General features: G+C 42.8%; 1 protein-coding gene across 1 annotated transcript in view; it reads right to left on the bottom strand.

The window, feature by feature from the left end:
• Nucleotides 1–18,455, bottom strand: part of CWC27 (CWC27 spliceosome associated cyclophilin) — a 256,562-nt gene that overhangs the window by 101,953 nt on the left and 136,154 nt on the right. Inside the window, exon 11 of the mRNA XM_044276156.1 lies at nucleotides 8,279–8,388. Within this exon, the coding sequence (XP_044132091.1) occupies nucleotides 8,279–8,388 (110 nt within the window). The remainder of the gene's footprint in view (nucleotides 1–8,278; nucleotides 8,389–18,455) is intronic.

An 18,455-nucleotide genomic window follows, 5' to 3' on the forward strand; every position in this document is an offset into this window, starting at 1 on the left:
ATTTTTTTTTTATGATTGCATAACTAATTTTGAACTAAAAATCATTTTTTCAATTGGCCTTTATTAAAAAAAAATATTGAGCACGTCTGTCATAAAGGATTAACAGTTTTTCTAGCTGTGTGACTGGTTGTGCTGGTCATCTAATAACCCTTCCCTCTAATTTTTTTTAAGAGGTCACTTCTTTATGCCACATTCTCATCAGCTGAATAAGAACTGCTCTATAATGAGCGTTTATAATGTCAGAGAGCAGAAATAAGAAGCCCGTCAAGTGAGATGGATGACGAAAGACAGAGAAAACCCAGAGGCTGCTACCAGAGTATCTCAGCCCTGTACAGAAAAAAAGACTTCATTTTTTTTTTATAAACAACAATTAAAAAAATTTAAAATAAATGACTGAGCTCAAAATGGGTACAATGCAATAATTTTAAAAAATGTCCCGAAAGGTGTACATAGCCTTTAACTGTTTTTGTAGCTCCATATCTGTAAAATGGTGTTTCATCCCCTCTAAAGATATATATATATTGTAAAAAAAAGTCCAGCGGGAGCACCAACCAAGGACCGGGTGCAATGTCCACAAGGGCAGCGGCAATACCCCAATAGTACAACTTCGAGAAAATAGGACTGCACTCCAGATAAAAGTGAAAATAGTGCGCTTTTATTCACCCATAATATGGCAACCCTGCGACGTTTCGGCTCACAAGAGCCTTCTTCCAGCTGTGAGCCAAAACGTCGCAAGGTTGCCATATTATGGGTGAATAAAAGCGCACAATTTTCACTTTTATCTGGAGTGCAGTCCTATATTCTCAAAGTTATATATATATATATATATATAAAAAAAAAAATTTGGACCTAAAAAGCACATGGTACTAAAAGAGGAGCAAGAATCCTAACTCGATGCAGATCGGCTCCTGGGACAATATTGCTTATCTGACTCTAATTTGGAAACTTTAAATCATCTGTCATTATAATTTTAAGGCACTCTGACTGAACAAGTTGTAATTAATCAAAATCAATAGTGAAATAACATGTGTGGTCCGGAAAGTCTCCAGCTGCAATGTGAATGTGCTCCCATAAAAAAAAAAAATAATAATAAAAAAAAGTACAACAGTCTGCACCCGATACAGCTACCAGCTCTCCCTAGTGCGGCCATTAATCATAAGCAGCAGATTAGCCTTGCCTAGAGTGACCTAGCTTGTAACACATTCACAGGTTTACACCAGAAACTTGTGAAGAGGACGGTATCTTTTCAAATACTTGATTAAGTGCTACAAGATGTTAAGGAAATTTGGTGCTTAAATGAATGATGTGTTTGATGTAATTTCTGGCACCACTACAGTAAATGTCGCATAAAAGCAAAAAAAGAACTTATTTAAAGAACGGTCTTGACAGCAGCTTGGCAAAGCCTGAAACCACCCACTCAAATGAAGAGACCAGAAATGATCAGCTATGTATGTAGACATCTAACCTTTTATCCCCTTAGAGGAAGGGTAAACCGTTCCATGTTTCATTCCTCCACACCGAGGAAACAGAAGTACGGTATATCTAGACATCTCTGGACTCCACTGCAATATGTAGGCTTGGTTCACACTGGCATCAGGATTTCTGTTTTTACAAGAACTAGGAAGGATGACAAATCCATCATGATCACTTTTGATCTGTCTGACAGATCAGTTTTATGTCTCTACAATGTCTTAAGCTATGTTCAGACTAGCGTCACAGTCTGTGTCGTAAATGAAAACCATGATGCAGTGCTGGATCTGCGCCCAAAGGATCCCACTGAATTATCATGGAGTTCAGAGGGGTTTCCATTGTGATGTCCATGGTAGTAGTGTGAACACAGAGTAATGGGTCAGCCAAGTTTCTGTCAGGTATCAGTTTTTGCTAGATACAATACCTGCAACACATGTTATGCTATTCTGTCATAAAACAACTGAAGCCTAATTGACAAGACCTAATACCAGTGTGAACAGAGCCTTAGCCCAGTGATGGGCAAACGGCGGCTCTCCAGCTATTGTAAAACTACAAATCCCATCATGCCCTGCTGTAGGCTGATCGCTGTAGGCAGACTAGGCATACTGGGAGTTGTAGTTTTACAACAGCTGGAGAGCCGCAGTTTGCCCATCCCTGTCTTAGGGCACAGATTTCCACATCTAAAGCACATGGACATGGGAGTCCATGTTACTGTCCATAACACAGTGGATTATTTCCATGCACATTTTTATAACACTTCAAGGGACATGTTCCCTCTTGGTGCGGTTTCTGCCAGAAACCTTGGCAGATGTACACTCGAGGAACTAACCCATATATTTAAAAAAAAAAGTAAAGATTTTTTTAAAAAAAAGCTACAAAAGGAAAAGCTGTGGATTTGTAGCATATATTTGACACATGCACGGCAAAAAAACAAGCAATAGCTGCAGATTTCTGATGAAGACCCTCTAGAAAAAAACTAAACAAAAAAAAAACAAACAAAAAAACACGGCGGATTTTACGGGCTGTCTGCTTTGTTTATATTGATAGGGTAGGTCATTGATATCAGGTCGGCAGGGGTCCAACTCCTGGCACCGCCTTCTCTTCAAACAGCTGATCGGTGGGAGTGTCGGGAGTCGGACCCCTGCCGATCTGATATTTATGAAATATCCTGAGGATAGGTCAATATAAATAAAGAAGAAAACCCCTTCAATCCCAACTTGTGAACATACCCTCATAGGCCTTGTTTACAGCATTGACAGTATCTGCTAAGTGCCTAGTATAGTCGTGGCCTTAAGTTTTCAGACTCACACAAATTTTGTTTTTCACAAACGTTGCTGCTCCAACGTTTTTAGATCTTTTTGTCAGATGTTTCTAAAGCAGGGGTCAGCAACCTTCGGCCCTCCGGCCGCTGTGAAACTACAAACTTGCACAGCTGTTCTTGTAACTCCCATATAAATGAAAGGATTCTGGGAGAACAGCTGGAGTAACGGAGGTTGCTGATCCCTGTTCTATAGTATACTGCAGTACAATGTGTGTCACAAAATGAACAGCTTTTCAGAACAACATAAATTCAGGATATTGTGTCACGAGGTGCCTATCATGTGTGTGTTATATACTTCTGCAATTCTTCCTGGACACAAAATTTCAACATTTTGTTCACCATCCACTTAGTTATAACTTTAGCCTTGTGACTTGTTGCAACATCATGCTGGAAAAGCTTTGTTCATCACCAAATTGCTTCTGGATGGTTGGGAGAAGTTGCTCTTGGAGGCGGTTTTGATACCATTCTTTATTCATGGCAGTCTTCTTAGGCAAAACTGTGAGTGAGCCTACTCTTAGGCTACTTTCACACTAGCGTTCGATCGGATCCGTTCTGAACGGATCCGCTCATATTAATGCAGACGGTGGCTCCGTTCAGAACGGATCCGTTTGCATTACCATGAACAAAAAAAAAAAAAAAAAAAAAAATATTTTTTTTTTTGTTCATGATAGTGCAAACGGATCCGTTTTGACTTTACATTGAAAGTCAATGGGGGACGGATCCGTTTGAAAATTGAGCCATACTGTGTCAACTTCAAACGGATCCGTCCCCATTGACTTACATTGTAGGTCTGGACGGATCCGTTTGCCTCCGCACGGCCAGGCGGACACCCGAATGCTGCAAGCAGCGTTCAGGTGTCCGCCTGCTGAGCGGAGCGGAGGACAGACGGAGCCATACTGATGCATTCTGAGCGGATCCGTATCCACTCAGAATGCATTAGGGCTGGACGGATCAGTTCGGGGCCGCTTGTGAGAGCCTTCAAACGGAACTCACAAGCGGAGCCCCGAACGCAAGTGTGAAAGTAGCCTTAGATGAGAAGCAACCCCACACATGAATGAATGGTCTCAGGATGCTTTTTACTGTTGATATGACAGGATTCATAGTTCACCTTTTCTTCTCCCACCAATCATTTTTTCCAGATGTCCCAAACTGTCTGAATGGGGTTCTTCAGAGAAAATAACTTTACCCCAGTCTTCTGCAGTCCAATCCCGGTACTTTCTGCAAAATGTCGGTCTGTCTTTCTCCTCACTATGTATGCAGATGCATTCCCACCTGCAAGCTCTGCAGCATCCTACAGCTGAACCCTCTCTGCCATCCTGGCACTTGTTGAACTTTCTTGGGTGCCCTGTAGCCTTCTTCAACTGAACAGTTCTCCTTGAAGTTCTTGATGATCCCATAAATGGTTGATTTAGATGCAATCTTAAAAGCAATGTCCTTGCCTGTGAAGGCTTTTTGATGCAAAGCAATAGTGATTACACATGCTTCCATGAAGGTAACCATGGTTAACAGAAGAAGACAATGATTTTAAGTACCACCCCCCCTTTTAAAGCAACCAGTCTGCTCCTCTAACTCAATCAGCATCTATCAGTATCCACCACACCCCATGCACTCAGAAGCTCATGCAGCCTTATATCTACTCCCCTATTGTGTTGAGATGGCCGGCCCAGTATATAAAACAAGCAATTTTTACCTTTTGTGTCACCTTTTGTCTCACCCCATCTCCTCATAGATGGTAAGCTCTTGCGAGCAGAGCCCTCATTCCTCTTGTTATAATTGTTGACCTGTTTGCTGCTATGTCATTTAGGACTTTGTTTGTACTTGAATTCCCTGATTGTACAGCACTGCGGAATATGTTGGCGCCATATAAAGATTATTATTATTAATCAGCATAACAGTGATATCAGCTACCTTGTCCTTGTTAACACTTTATCCTGAGCTAATGAGAAGTTCACTGAAATGAAGTTAGGCTACTTTCACATTAGTGTTTTGGCTTTCCGTTTGTGAGATCAGTCATGGGCTCTCACAAGCGGTCCAAAACGGACCAGTTTTGCGCTAATGCATTCTGAATGGAAAAAGATCTGCTCAGAATGCATCAGTTTGGCTCAGATCAGTCTCCATTCTGCTCTTGAGGTGGACACCAAAACGCTTCCTGCAGCGTTTTGCTGTCCACCTGACCAAACGGATACATTCTAACACACAATGTAAGTCAATGGGGATGGATCCGTTTTCTCTGACACAATCTGGTACCATAGAAAACAAATCCGTCTCCCATTGATTTTCAATGGAGTTCATGACAGATCTGTCTTGGCTATGTTACAGATAATACAAACGGATCCGTTCATGATGGATGCATGTGGTTGTATTATTGTAACAGATCAGTTTTTGCAGATCCATGACTGATCCGCCCAAAACGCGAGTGTGAAAGTAGCCTTATTCTGTGGCGGGGCTGAAGTGCACTGAAGATGGTTTTTTCTGATTAAGTTAGTTTTCATGGCAAGGAATGACTTTGCAATTAATTGCAATTCATCTGGTCACTCTTCATAACATTCTAGAGTTAATGCAAATTGTCAAAATTAAAAACAAAACAGAAATCTATGTGAAAAATCATTATTTGTGTCAGTCTCAAAACATTTGGCCACGACTGCTCACACTGTAATAAATGTTAACGGATTTGGTGGAACATTTGACGCTACAGTTGCCCATGTCTCCTAGGCTGTAGAAGGCCTGGATAGTTCTATGGCCCGTGATACCAGCGGTTACACATTGCTGCTCCTACGTTCCAGCGATTGACAGTGGTCTTAATTGTCTGCCCCCAGTGATGAGACATTGGGAACATACCCTAGTAACATGCCACCAATGACTCCTCATTTGTGTATATTACGAAAAAAAAAGCTAAAGTGTTTCTTTCGTATGAAAACCAGGTTTTATAAGAGCGTTTATAATCTTAAATATTTACTTTGCTACAAAACAAAATGCTAGGGCCAAGTATTTGGGACTAAATATGCAATCTGAAAATATTATCCTTCTGACAAAACAAAAATAGCATAAAATTCCATGGACCTATTATTAGCAGAAATACAAATAATCTTATGTTACAGGTCACTTGCAGATGGGATAGATACTCCAGGAAATAAAATAAAGCTATAAGAGGTGAACATGAAGGCCATCCTATTAATTTAGGAATATATTCAGACACGTAAATAAAAAGAAGTTACCCAAGCTTTGTATTGGTGGAGCTATGTATATGGCACTACCCTGCAGGCAGAGGAACCTTTGCAATGGCCAGTCCCATCATCCATGAAATATGGTGCTGTACTATAATTTATTGGAGGCATGTGAGGAGCAGCCCAGGTGGATGAAATGTATGGCAAGGCCAGTTGATCACTGAAGGATTCAGAAGGGGTTGTCAAAATGAGACAAACCATTTAGCGCCCACCTGTCCAGTCGGTCAGCAGAAAATTCACTGGTAAACCAGGTACAATGCCTTGTAGGGCTAGCTCAGCTGAATGTAATGATGCCTTTCACTTAGCGGTCTACTGCTTCATTCTGGACAAAAAGTACAAGCAAATGAGCAGTTAAAGAGGTTCTCCGGGAAGGATTTAAAATGGCCACCATTAACCTGTCCTAGAATGTGAGCAGGACTTGCAGAGCCTAGGGTGGGGCCTCACTATACACCACGCTCCAGCACTTGTATATACTACACATTGGTGAGCATTCCTGTCAGGCTGCTCAGCCATCATGGCCTATGAAAGGCAGGATTGTATCATTACCATCTACTGTAGAGCAGTGTAGTGCGTAGTGAGGCCTCGACCCTCCTAGGCAACCAGTCCTGTTTATATTTTAGGATAGGTTTCTGGCAGCCATTTTAAATAATTCTAGTAGAACCCCTTTAAGGGCCCAAGCCACTATGTGCAACTTGCTTCCTCTGCCAGCTCGTTCCTCTCCTTCATTGACAGGACTAAATTTCTGCATAGTCATCTCGGCTGGCCCTCTCAATCAAGGAGAGGGAGGGACTAGAAGAGGAAGCAAGAGGAGCTTGGGTCTGCACTTGGTGCACTTAACTGCTCATTTGCATATGAATTAAAAGTACTTTTTCTCCACAATGAAACAGTTGGGTAAGTCAAAGGCATTATAGCATTCTGCTGAGCTAGCCCTACACACATTGTGCCTGGTTTACCAGTACATTTTCTGACTACACATTCTCTTTAAATGTAATGCAGATCAACCTGGGTTTAAAGCTGCCCATGTATTCTTTTAAATGTATGTCATTGGTTTACATGACAGATTTTTTATTTATTTTTTACTACTTCTTAGTCTCCATTTCTGCATACAAAAGGTAATCTAGAAGAGCTTGGCTGAATATGCGCCAAATATATATCTGAGGCTCACATACTTCAATAGATTTGGCACCTCTTTTCTTTGCTCCACTTTTTGGGTATTTTACTTTAGACCAGTTTGCTAGGGGAAGGGGGGGACGGGGGACAACAACCTAGATTTGGAGCATTTTATGACTCAATGACTCAACAAAGCTCCTACATAAAGGGGAGCATTACTCGGCTATCTCCTGCGCTCCCACAGAAGTTAATGTACTGGCATTGCACTTTTCCGACCTGCCGCTCCATCCATTTCAGGGGGGCTCCACAGGGTACAGAGACCCTGTTCTCATGATCGGTGGGGGTCTCAGAGGTAGGCCTCCCATCAATATGAAAGTTATTTCCTATCCTGTGGATAGATCATAACATGTTATAACCAGAATACCCTTTTTAAAAGACTGGCACCAAACATCTGAGAAGCTTTTCAAAGCAGTTCTAGTGAATATAAGATCAAGGGCCCACACCGGGGATTTTATGACAATTTGGAACTGAAATTGTTCCAGAGATACCAAGAGCATGTACATACCCTGAGCACTGTCACAATGGAACTGACACTTATGGAAGTGTCACCCGGAAGTGTTAAGGTTGTCAATCTTTCCACTGACCATGATACTCCTTGGCAGACTTCCATAAGAACTAGATCCCCTGAAAATGCAGGTTTAAAAGAGGTTATCCGACTCTTTGCAATTGATGAGCTATCCTCTAGATAGGCCATCAGCATCCGATCAGTGGCGGTCTGACACCTGGGACCTCCAACGATCAGCTCTTTGAGAAGGCCCAGGTGCTCCTGTGAGCGTCATGGCCTTTTCAATGCTTACTCTAGGCTAGTGACTTCACGACCATCAGTCGCACGGCCCAATTCAAGTGAATGGGGCTGAGCTGCGCCTAGGCCAATTGACCGGTGAACACAATGTCAGTGGCCAAGTGTAAACAGCAAGAAGGCTGCAGCTCTCACAGGAGTGCCGGTGCCTTCTCAAACAAGCGATCAGATACTGATGACCTATGCAGAGGATAGTTACAAAGAGTCGGATAACCCCTTTACAGAAAGAATAAAAAAAATGGAGATGGTTACATTTGGATCATTATGCAAGATCACACACTGAAAAGTACTTACCCTCTTTTGCTTCCTTTTCTTTTTCAATTTCTTTTGCTTCGTCTTCCCTTTTCCTTTTTGCTGTGTTTAGTTCTCGTTTTAGCTGACGTACTTCTTTACGTAATTCTTCACTGAAGGCATGAATACAGAATATAACAATCAAGGAAACTTACCAATAAAACACAAATAATGAAGCTAATAAAAAAAACAGACACACAATCCACATAAACTATGAGAAAATGTTCCTTATTAGTTCTTAAAAAGAATAACTGTGGGGGGAATTCATCATGAGGGTAATATTTGAAGTCAGTTATCCTTGAGTCTCCATCCATTGTCAGACTTTGCACCAAATTTATCAAACAGTACACGTTGTATGTTAAAATTGACGCAATGTCAACCCTAAGGGCCAGCTCACACAGTTTCTTTGGGCTGATTTTGGAGCATTTCGGTCTCAAAATCTGCTTCAAATCTGCTCCAAAAAGGTCTCAAAACAGCCTTTTCCATTCATTTCAATAGGAAGCAGCACTTGTTTCTTTTGTACACATGTAACCCTTCCCATAGCTTTCTAGCATCCTTACAGTTAATAAAAACGTTACCTTTATGATCAATCCTGGACTTATAAAACCGGCAATATATAATATGCAAATGAGGGCTCGCAAGTGCCCAGGGGCAGTGTTACCCTATTAGGTGCCCTGCTAGCTCTGTCTTTTCTTCGCTTCCCCCCGCCCCTTCCTTCCCTCCGCCCGCCCATCCTTTCCCTCTGACCGCCTATCTACTAACTTCTTGTTTCGCCGAGATCCTGCGCACTCAGTCCGTTGGCCGGCGCATGCGCACTGCGATGCCCATTCATTGTACGGCATCACAGTAATTAATGCGCATGCGCCGGCTAACGGTGGGAAGCCGCCGCATACGCATTAATTACTGTGATGCCGTACAAGGAATGGGCATCGCAGTGCGCATGCGCCGGCCAACGGATGAGTGCGCAGGCGCGGGATCTCAGCGAAACAAGAAGTTAGTAGATAGGCGGTCAGAGGGAAAGGATGGGCAGGCGGAGGGAAGCGAAGAAAAGGCTGAGCTAGCAGGGCACCTACGAGGGCAATGCCGCCCCTGGGCACTTGCGAGCCCTCATTTGCATATGCTACTAAGTTGTTTTTTGCCGGTTTTATAAGTCCAGGATTGCTCATAAAGGTAACGTTTTTATTAACTGTAAGGCTGCTAGAAAGCTATGGGAAGGGTTACAAAGGTGAAATGTTGATGACAGACTCCCTTTAAAAAGAAGCAGCATGCCCTATCTTGGGGGCAGAATCAGCACTGAATCTCCCACTGAAATAAATAGGAAGCAGAAAAAAAAAAACAGCTCCATGAAAGTTCATGCATTTTTAGTGCGTTTTTCGCACATTTTTTGGCACAGATCTGCTTTAAAATCTTCAAGCTGAAAATTCAGCTTTGTATTGAAGTGAATACTTATTTTCCCGCTGAAAGACATTTTTATTCTGCGCGGATTTTTTTTTAAGCATGTATTTTAAAATCCGACATAACTAGAGTAGCATTTCTAGACTTTCCTACTCCACCGGCTTTAGGCCTTTTTGATGTGTCTTTTTAAAAACACCCCAGTCACAAATCTGGAGTAAAGTTCAATACAGAGCTAACTATGGCCAATTTTCAACCCACTTTCCAAAACTAGAGCGATTAGTGTAAAAATTCAAAAATTTTGCAAAAAAGTGAACTCAAAGTTGCAGAAGCCCTATTTTGTGAGTTTCTCAAGACAGAATTCTGGAGTGTAGAGTATGATAAATGACCCCCTGGGCAACTCTAGCCAAACCATACAATTCAGCTTTTACTTAAAAGGGTTGTCTCACTTCAGCCATAAGCATTGATTATGCAGAGAAAGTTAATACAAGGCACTTACTAATGTATTGTGATTTTCCATATTGCTTCCTTTGCTTACTGTATTAATTTTTCCATCACATTATGCACTGCAGTGCTTGCACACTAAAGAAAAAAGCACCAGCCTATGTGAGCTCCCACAGTCTCGGCCGCCACTTTATCCTATAGTGTGCAAACATGACCAATGCTGCTGGATTGCAGGGTGGTCGTTACCGTGGAAACAAGCAGCATATAATGTGATGGAAAAATGAATCCAGCCAGCAAAGGAGGCAATATGGACAATCACAATACATTAGTAAGTGCCTTGTATTAACTTTCTCTACATAATAAATGCCACTTGCTGAAGTGAGACAACAAGGTTTGTGAATTACTTTGAACCACTGTTTTCAAATTTCCTATTTTTTAAATTTCCTGTTGTATATACAGCGCCAATATATTCTATACAGACATGGTCATCATTCACATCAATCCCAGTTTCTAATGTCCCTTTCTCAAATACACACCAGGACCAATAGAGAAGGTAGTCCCATATTCTATCGCTGTCTATTGCAACTGAATACTTGGAACCTTAAATACAAGGAATGCCTAAATCCCAATAAATACAAAAATGAACAGGTCATCAAAACTTTATCGGTTGTTACCAGGGTGAGTCATCAAGAAGCCCCCCTAAAAAATTTTTTTTTAAAATCCCGTCTTAAGCTTTGAAATTGCCGTTCTTTGTATTTCTCAGTATGCATAAGGCACTCTTGCACTTTGGGTATAAATAATGAAAAGCCAAACATTTCTCAGGATATCCACTAGGTGCACTTCCAGGAAAGATTTTAGAATCCTATCCCATTTCTAAGAACTTTTAAAACAAGAAACGCTCTGGAAGTGAGAGATCTAAATATTGTAGTTTGCTACTGTTTTTACAGAAGAAACAAAGGCTCATTTAACGATTGCTGTAAAAGTAAAATGAAAACATCCTGCAGCTGTCACAGGGCAAAAAAAGTGCACACACTCAAAACAGCGCTTCAATATAACGAATAAAATCCCTCAGCATGTTTTCCATACATCCAGAGAGATTTAGGGAAAGTCAGACTTCTCACTCTAAGATTACAGCACTTCTCAATCCAGCTTCAACCCTGCTACCCTACTAAGCCACCTCTCCTCTCAGTCCTCTGCTCTCTGCTAGTCCCTTCATTGAATACCCTTTGAACATCGATGAACACTTCGAAGAGGGTTTCCATAGGAACAGCTTAATGTTAAAGCGGTTTTCCAGGCTCCAAACATTGATGACCTATCCTCAGGATAGATCATTAATATCTGATTGATGAAGGAACGACACTCTGCTCCCCCACCGATCAGCTGTTCTCTGTAGCCTCTGGACTGGAACTAGAACTCTGAATGAAGAAGGAAGCACAGCACCGTTCAAAGTGTCGTGGCTAGTGCCAGGTTACTACAGCTCAGCTCCCGCTGGAGTGAATGGTAGCGGAGCTGCAGCAACCCAGCATAACCAGTATGATTCAACTGAGCTGTGCCTCCGGTTCCTTTCACAGTGCTAGTTTGAGGTGCCAGGAGCTCTCTAATGGATTCACTGAAAAAGATAAGGGACAATCTGCAGACATCTGAAGGTGAATGCCGTACAGGAAAAACAGTTGAAATTTTTAAATAAGAATCAAATGATTTTAGCTCAAACTATTTAGAATGCAATAATAAAACAACTGCCCACAAAGGTGTTCAAAGCCTTTAAATAACCTGCTTCCACCCGCCCTCACTAAACCAATACTGATCATCTCCAGGACTTCTCTTCTGCATCCACCATAATCTCGAACCCTGAGTGAATGTCTGGAGCCTCCAATAGGCCTAGCAACAAAGGGGAAGAAAGTAGCCAACAGTGGATGACACGACAGGTAAGTGTCCAGAGGCAGAAAACACCACTGCCAACAGGACCTACCTACCTGACACAGCTGCAACAGGAACTCAAGCCGTCCACGCCGCTACCACTGGATCCTGGTAATGTGCATAGGCCCAAACACATGCACCAGGCAGGACCTAGCATGAACACCAAACACAGAATCCAGTAGTAACAGCCTGAACCACGGCGGCACTAGGCCACGCTGCTTGTAGTCCCCCCTCCAGGGAACTCCAGGGACCCCCTTTCTGGAGGTTAGGACATACAAAGGATATGTCTGGCATCCATGCTGACATGAAACACCAAACAGGCCAGACATGAAACACCAAACCAGACATAACAACAACCCCAAACATAAACCCACACCAAACATACGAGTGAGGTAGGGTAACAGAAACAGACACAAAGGGGTGAAATAAAAAGACATCAGTTGACATCGATGTCAAACTAGGATGGCCCTCATACAGCATCCAAGAAAGGAGCAAGTTCCTTCTCTTACAAAGGCAGACATAACAATGGTCTCACAGCAAAAGTATATGAAGAGACCTGAGACCACACCCAGCTCACCCTTACACACCTCTTACGTGCATACCAGAAAGGGAAGTAAGAAAGCCTTAAAAGGGAAGTGCACACGCATGCTTAACAAACAACACGTTGCCACTGGCAACGAGCATGCACGGAAAAAGTGTCACGGCAAACTACCACCAAGCCATGACAGACAACCCCTCTGGGATTCTAGTCAAAATTCGATGAAGAAATAAAAAAAAAGATAATATCTGACAAGGATCCACGGTTCCTCATAAGCCAAAATATAATGCATCTGTAACAAAAGCAAAAAGTGCACCATCACGCTTGTGAGCCACGCGCCAAGACACATTCAGCTGACTGTGCATAAATGCTCATCCATAGGATTTACTTTATCTCTGCGCTGTCATTTCCATGGGTTAGATTTTGCTCGGTCACACAGGACAGGTAAGCTGCTGAGAATGGGCACATTTCCCAGTACATTTGAGGCATCCCACATTGAAACAATAGAGCTCTGTTACTCAGCATCTGCTAGTCAGCACATTTCTACAAGTCATTGCACTCAGTTTGGACACATTTTTTCAGACTGTGCCGAGCTGCAACTTAAAGGGAACCTGTAACCACAAAATGCAATGCAATCTGCAGGTTATAGAGCAGGAGGAGGTGAGCAGATTGATATATAGTTTTAGGTAAAAGAATAAATAAAACTTTTAATTTACATATTTAAGTATCTGCTCTTTTTTTAGCTCAAAATAGCCTTTCAACTATTGAAGGAGGGAAAAAAGAAAACCACGACAAAGATGGCGCCAAACCTAACGTAATAACTGAAAGAGATTATAGTACCATTGGTCGGAATAGCATGCAAATAAATAAAGTATATGGCCTTTGTAGTGGAGATCTTATGTTGAAAATAAAATCCAATGGAAACCGGAATTAAAATAAAATCAATGGGATAAGCTCAAGACACCCAAGGACGCTGCCTCCCCCCGCCAGGATCGTTTGTAGTGTAGTAGGAAAAAAACACGGCAGTAGCCAATACTTCTTTTTATTTTCTAAAAATCATATCTAAAGGTGGGCTCAACGCGTTTCGGGGGTTATTCAATATATACCCCTTCTTCGGGAGCAGTAAAAGTAAGTGTACAGACAACAGAATGGAGTTATAGTGGTTTGACTTACCAGTAGGCCTTATATACTTGAGTTTAACATGACCATGTGCTGGAGTGGAGGTGGGGAGGGGCAACACTTCCTATGTTCAGACCGGAAATGTGTGTTCCAAGGTGGAACGCATATCATAGACACTAATATCCACTTTAAAAAGGTTGGTATTTTCATTCCGTTGGGATAATCGAATACCTCTTAGGGGCACAAGGGATCAAAGGGGAGGGGGGAGGTGGAGGCATCCTAATATTTCTATTAATCATGAACCTAGCGATATGCCCCCATTGTCTGAGATAGAAAAACCCCCTTTAAGGCCAAACCCTCACACAACCATCAGTGACCGTCAACCATCTCTGTATACACTTATACAAGGAATGCTATCATTCACTGATAATCCGGCCATTGGGTACAACGGAGCTCATAATATATAGACCAGGATGATGTCCTGATGAAGATCTTCGACAGACACTAAATGAACATCCCTCACAGGCAGAAAAATAGTCATGTAAGAAACTAACAGGGGTTGTCCTACGACTTAAACTTATGCTCTATCCAAAGGATAGGGGATAAGTGTCTGATAGGTAGTGGTCCAATCTCCGAGACCCCCACCAAGCACAAAAATTGGGGCCCCCCCCCATATGAATGCAGTGGCGGTTGAACATGCAAGCTAGCTCTCCATTTTTCCTATAGGACTGCCAGAGACAGATGATTATTGTGCTTGGCTATCTCTGGCGGTCCACCTCGCCTGGATGTGTAAAAGCCTGGGACCGGAAGCATTGCCAAGAGGAGACTCTGTGCAGAAACCAAGCAGAAGGGAGCAGGTGAATGGATATTTTTGTTTCTGTATGGTGTAGTATTGGCCAAATGTAAAAAGTTGTCTAAAGCTGGAATAACCATTTTACAGCCCAAAACAGGTGGGTATTTAAAAAGGTACCCCTCAAGCCAGGAAAAAAAAAAAAAAAAAATCACAGTAAGGCTTATGCACACAACCATGTTTTTCAGTACACAAACTGTGGATCAGCTAAAACACGAATCCCAGCTGTGTGTGTCTCGCACTACAGTGGAAATGCCCATTCTTGTCCGCAATATGGACAAGATTAGGACGGTCAATCTTTTTGAGGAGCTGCAGAACGGATATATGGATGCGGACAGTACAAAGTGTATTGTCTGCATCTTTTGCGCCCCGAAGAAATGAATAGGTTCGCATCTGATCAGCAATAAATGCAGATCGGACGCGGACAAAAAACGGTCGTGTGCATGAGGGTTAACTGGAGAAAGAACAGAACACTCACATGGTGACCTCCTTTTCATCTTTTCAACTGTAGATCCATGGAGTTCCAGGCTCTTCTTCTGCCATCCAAGATGGCAGCACCGCAAGAACAGCTCTGTTCTTGGGTTGACCAGCACTGATCACGTGAGCAATGCTGGCCAATCTGAGGGCACCGGGTAGTGTATTGTTCTACCCAATGCACAGTATCTATCTGGTAGTCTGAGAAGTAGTGCGGCCATCTTGGATGATAGAAGAGGAAATTCAGGGGTCTGCAGATGAAAATGACGTCACCAGGTAAGTCTTCTGTTTGCTCCCCAGTTTATGTAATTTTTTTCCCCTTGAACCGGAGGGTACATGCACACGGTCAGGATTCATGTGCGGAGAATCCGCACTGAAATCCACAGGTGTTCGCAGGCAAATCTGTACGGTCAATCCGCATCAATTAGCGCGGATTTGCATGCGGATTTTGAATGTGAACGAAGAAAATCCGGTCAGGAAAAATAAAATAAATTGACATGCAGGTCAAAATCTGCACAGAAAAAAAATCTGCATCGTGTGCATTGAGAATTTCAAATTCTCATAGAATACAATGTACATGACCTACGGTGTGGATTTTCCGCATGCAAATCCGCACGCAATCCTGATCGTGTGCATTTAGCCTAAGGGGCGAACAATTATTCAGTACAGAATCTTGAAATAAGAAAAAAATAATCTATCCATACAGTTACAGTGTTCAAGAATGGACATTCACTTTAAGGGAACTTATTAAAAACCAAGGTTTACTTCTGTTCATGCGATTGTAATTATCTTTAACCTCTCTCTTTCCAGGCATTTTGTTCCAGTCCTTTAGTCAATGCATGCCAAGGCAAGTGTAAAATCATGCCAAGGCAAGTGAATAGGCGCTACTTTCACACCTATTGACCTGCACATGTCTTGGCATGGCTGACAGTCACCTGACTATATAAATCTCTTTTACATAAACCAGTAGCTACAACAGAATATACAGTAACATACACCATCGGACGCCATCCTAATTTCACTATAACGGACAGTAAATCTGTTTTCCACATAAAAATGGTCTGATAGGATTTCTAAATACAACGCGTGCCTCCAAAAATCTTTCCAGCACTAGTAAAGAAACGTGCAAATTTATATTTTACACATAATATCACACTTTTTTTTTCTTCGACTGCAAACCAGTGATTTGGTAGGTTCTTGGCCAGAAATATGGCTACGGAAATCAGGGTCAGCTTCAAACCCTCTACAGGCCAGACTGGAAACACCGGAGAAGCAATGAGGTGTCCTGTGATTGTTACACACATACGATCTCGAGTGAAGAATTTCTTGTGAATAATGCAGGCACGTACTGTATTGTTAACAATCCGAATCATTTTGCGGCTGCGGTTACATCAACGTTACCAAAAACAGACGTGGGACAATGCAAACGTACAGTATTTGCCATTGGCAGAAACACTGTTGTTGTGGGAAGGCCCTTTACACAGGACGAGAATTGAAAAGATCATCGCTAACGAGCGTTCACAATAACGCTCGTTTGCAATGTTCTGGCGGTGTAAATGTACCACTAATTACCTGATGAAAAACCGTAGCGCTCTTCCATCGGGTAATTGAATCGTTAGTGCAGCACAAACACCCTTGTTTTCCAGTGGCAGATCGTTCTGTGCAAACCCGATCTGCTGCCGGGAACTAACCAGTCTGTATGGGGAAGAGCGATCGCCCCTACTCATACTCTGGACGAGATCCCTGCGCACTGGTCTCCTCCGCTAGCGATCAGCAGATTGTCGGGAAGGAAAATCTACTTGTACATTGTTCATTGTAAAAAGACCTTTAGTATATGGCCCCTTTACTGGTCAGTGTCGGCTTTCTCGGCTCATTGTTATGTTGGCCACATTTTTACACCAGCTTTACCTTTAAAAACCAACATGCACCTAAAAAGACAAAATGGCGTCTGTAGTCCGGAGATCACACTCCCTGTGTGAGCGTGATCCTCTGTTCTGGACACTGCTCGCCTTGCAGGTGCGCACGGCATTATACTGATTTATAACACTATGTGTCTCTGCATGACTTTACTTCTCCAGGATCACAGTGACATAGAGCTGTCAGTATGATTCTGTAGCAGTAAGGTCATGCAGAGACACACAGCATTACAAATCAGTATAATGCCGTGCGCTCCTACAAGACGAACAGTGTCCAGAACAGGGGATGACGCTCACACAGGGAGCGTGCCGGAGTGCCCTAAGGCTGTACAATCCTGGACTCATAGAAATCATACCTGAAACTATAGCCACATAAGAGATCCGATATCCACTTGGTACTTATTATACAGAAATTCATATAAAGTCATAAACCACATTGAATTACTAATAATCTTATTTAAATTGTTACGGTGAATATGGATCTGAATAGAGAATCAATTTAAAGAGGACCAGTCACCTCTCCAGACACGCTTGTATCAGTAATTAACACTAAGCCCGATGAAAGAATTCTGGGGCATCTGTCATACAACTCTAGGTGTTATTGCTACTAGAACTTATCAATCAATGTTCAACTAGGTATTACCAGTTGGGGGTGCGTCCCTGCACAGTCTGACATTAGCAGCACTGATTGGACAGAGTGAGACTGTGCAGAGGCACAACTCCATGTTGCTGAAAACTGGAGTGGTGATAAGTCCTCTTTAAAGGGAACCTGTCACCTCCTAAAAACATCCCAAGCTGGCAACAGTACCTTACAGTAGCCAGCAGCATGTTTGTAATGATCCTTTTCTTCCTGCAGGTAGTTAAGCAGAAGCTGTAAAAACGTTCTTTAATCCCCTGCCCGGCGCGCTTTTCTAGTCAGGCTTGAAGTCAAGCGGGCAGCGGCCTCCTTGCTTCAAGTCACGGTAACCACGCCTCCTTCCCTGCCTCTTCGCTGTGATTGACAGCCAGCAGTTCGGCAAAGCCAGCAGAACTGTCTTGCATAAGCGATGTCAATCACAGCGAAGGGGCAGAGAATGGGGAGTGGTTACCGTGGAGGCCGCTGCCCGCTTGACTTCAAGCCTGACTAGAAAAGCGCGCCGGGCAGGGGATTAAAGAACGTTTTTACAGCTTCCGCTTAACTACCTGCAGGAAGAAAAGGATCATTACAAACATGTTGCTGGCTACTCTAAGGTACTGGACCCCTGGTGAAAATCATACTTACCCGATTCCCAGTGCTAGGTTCTGGTTGCATCGCTCCACTTCGGGCATTGCAGGTCTCTAATCTCCCCGCTTCAAAATTTGGTTTGGCGTTGATCATGTGCCCGCTGCAACTAATGACTGGCAGCAAGGGTGACATGTCACCCAGGTGTTATGTTACTGGGCCACGTGATGCACGTCATCTCAGTGGCCAGTCATTGGCTGCAACAGCCATGTGACCATCGTCAAACTGGATGTTGATGCAGAGAGACCCAAAATCTGTGGTGCCCGAGA

Source organism: Bufo gargarizans, chromosome 1 (assembly GCF_014858855.1).
Source record: "Bufo gargarizans isolate SCDJY-AF-19 chromosome 1, ASM1485885v1, whole genome shotgun sequence".
Classification (NCBI taxonomy): Eukaryota; Metazoa; Chordata; class Amphibia; order Anura; family Bufonidae; genus Bufo; species Bufo gargarizans.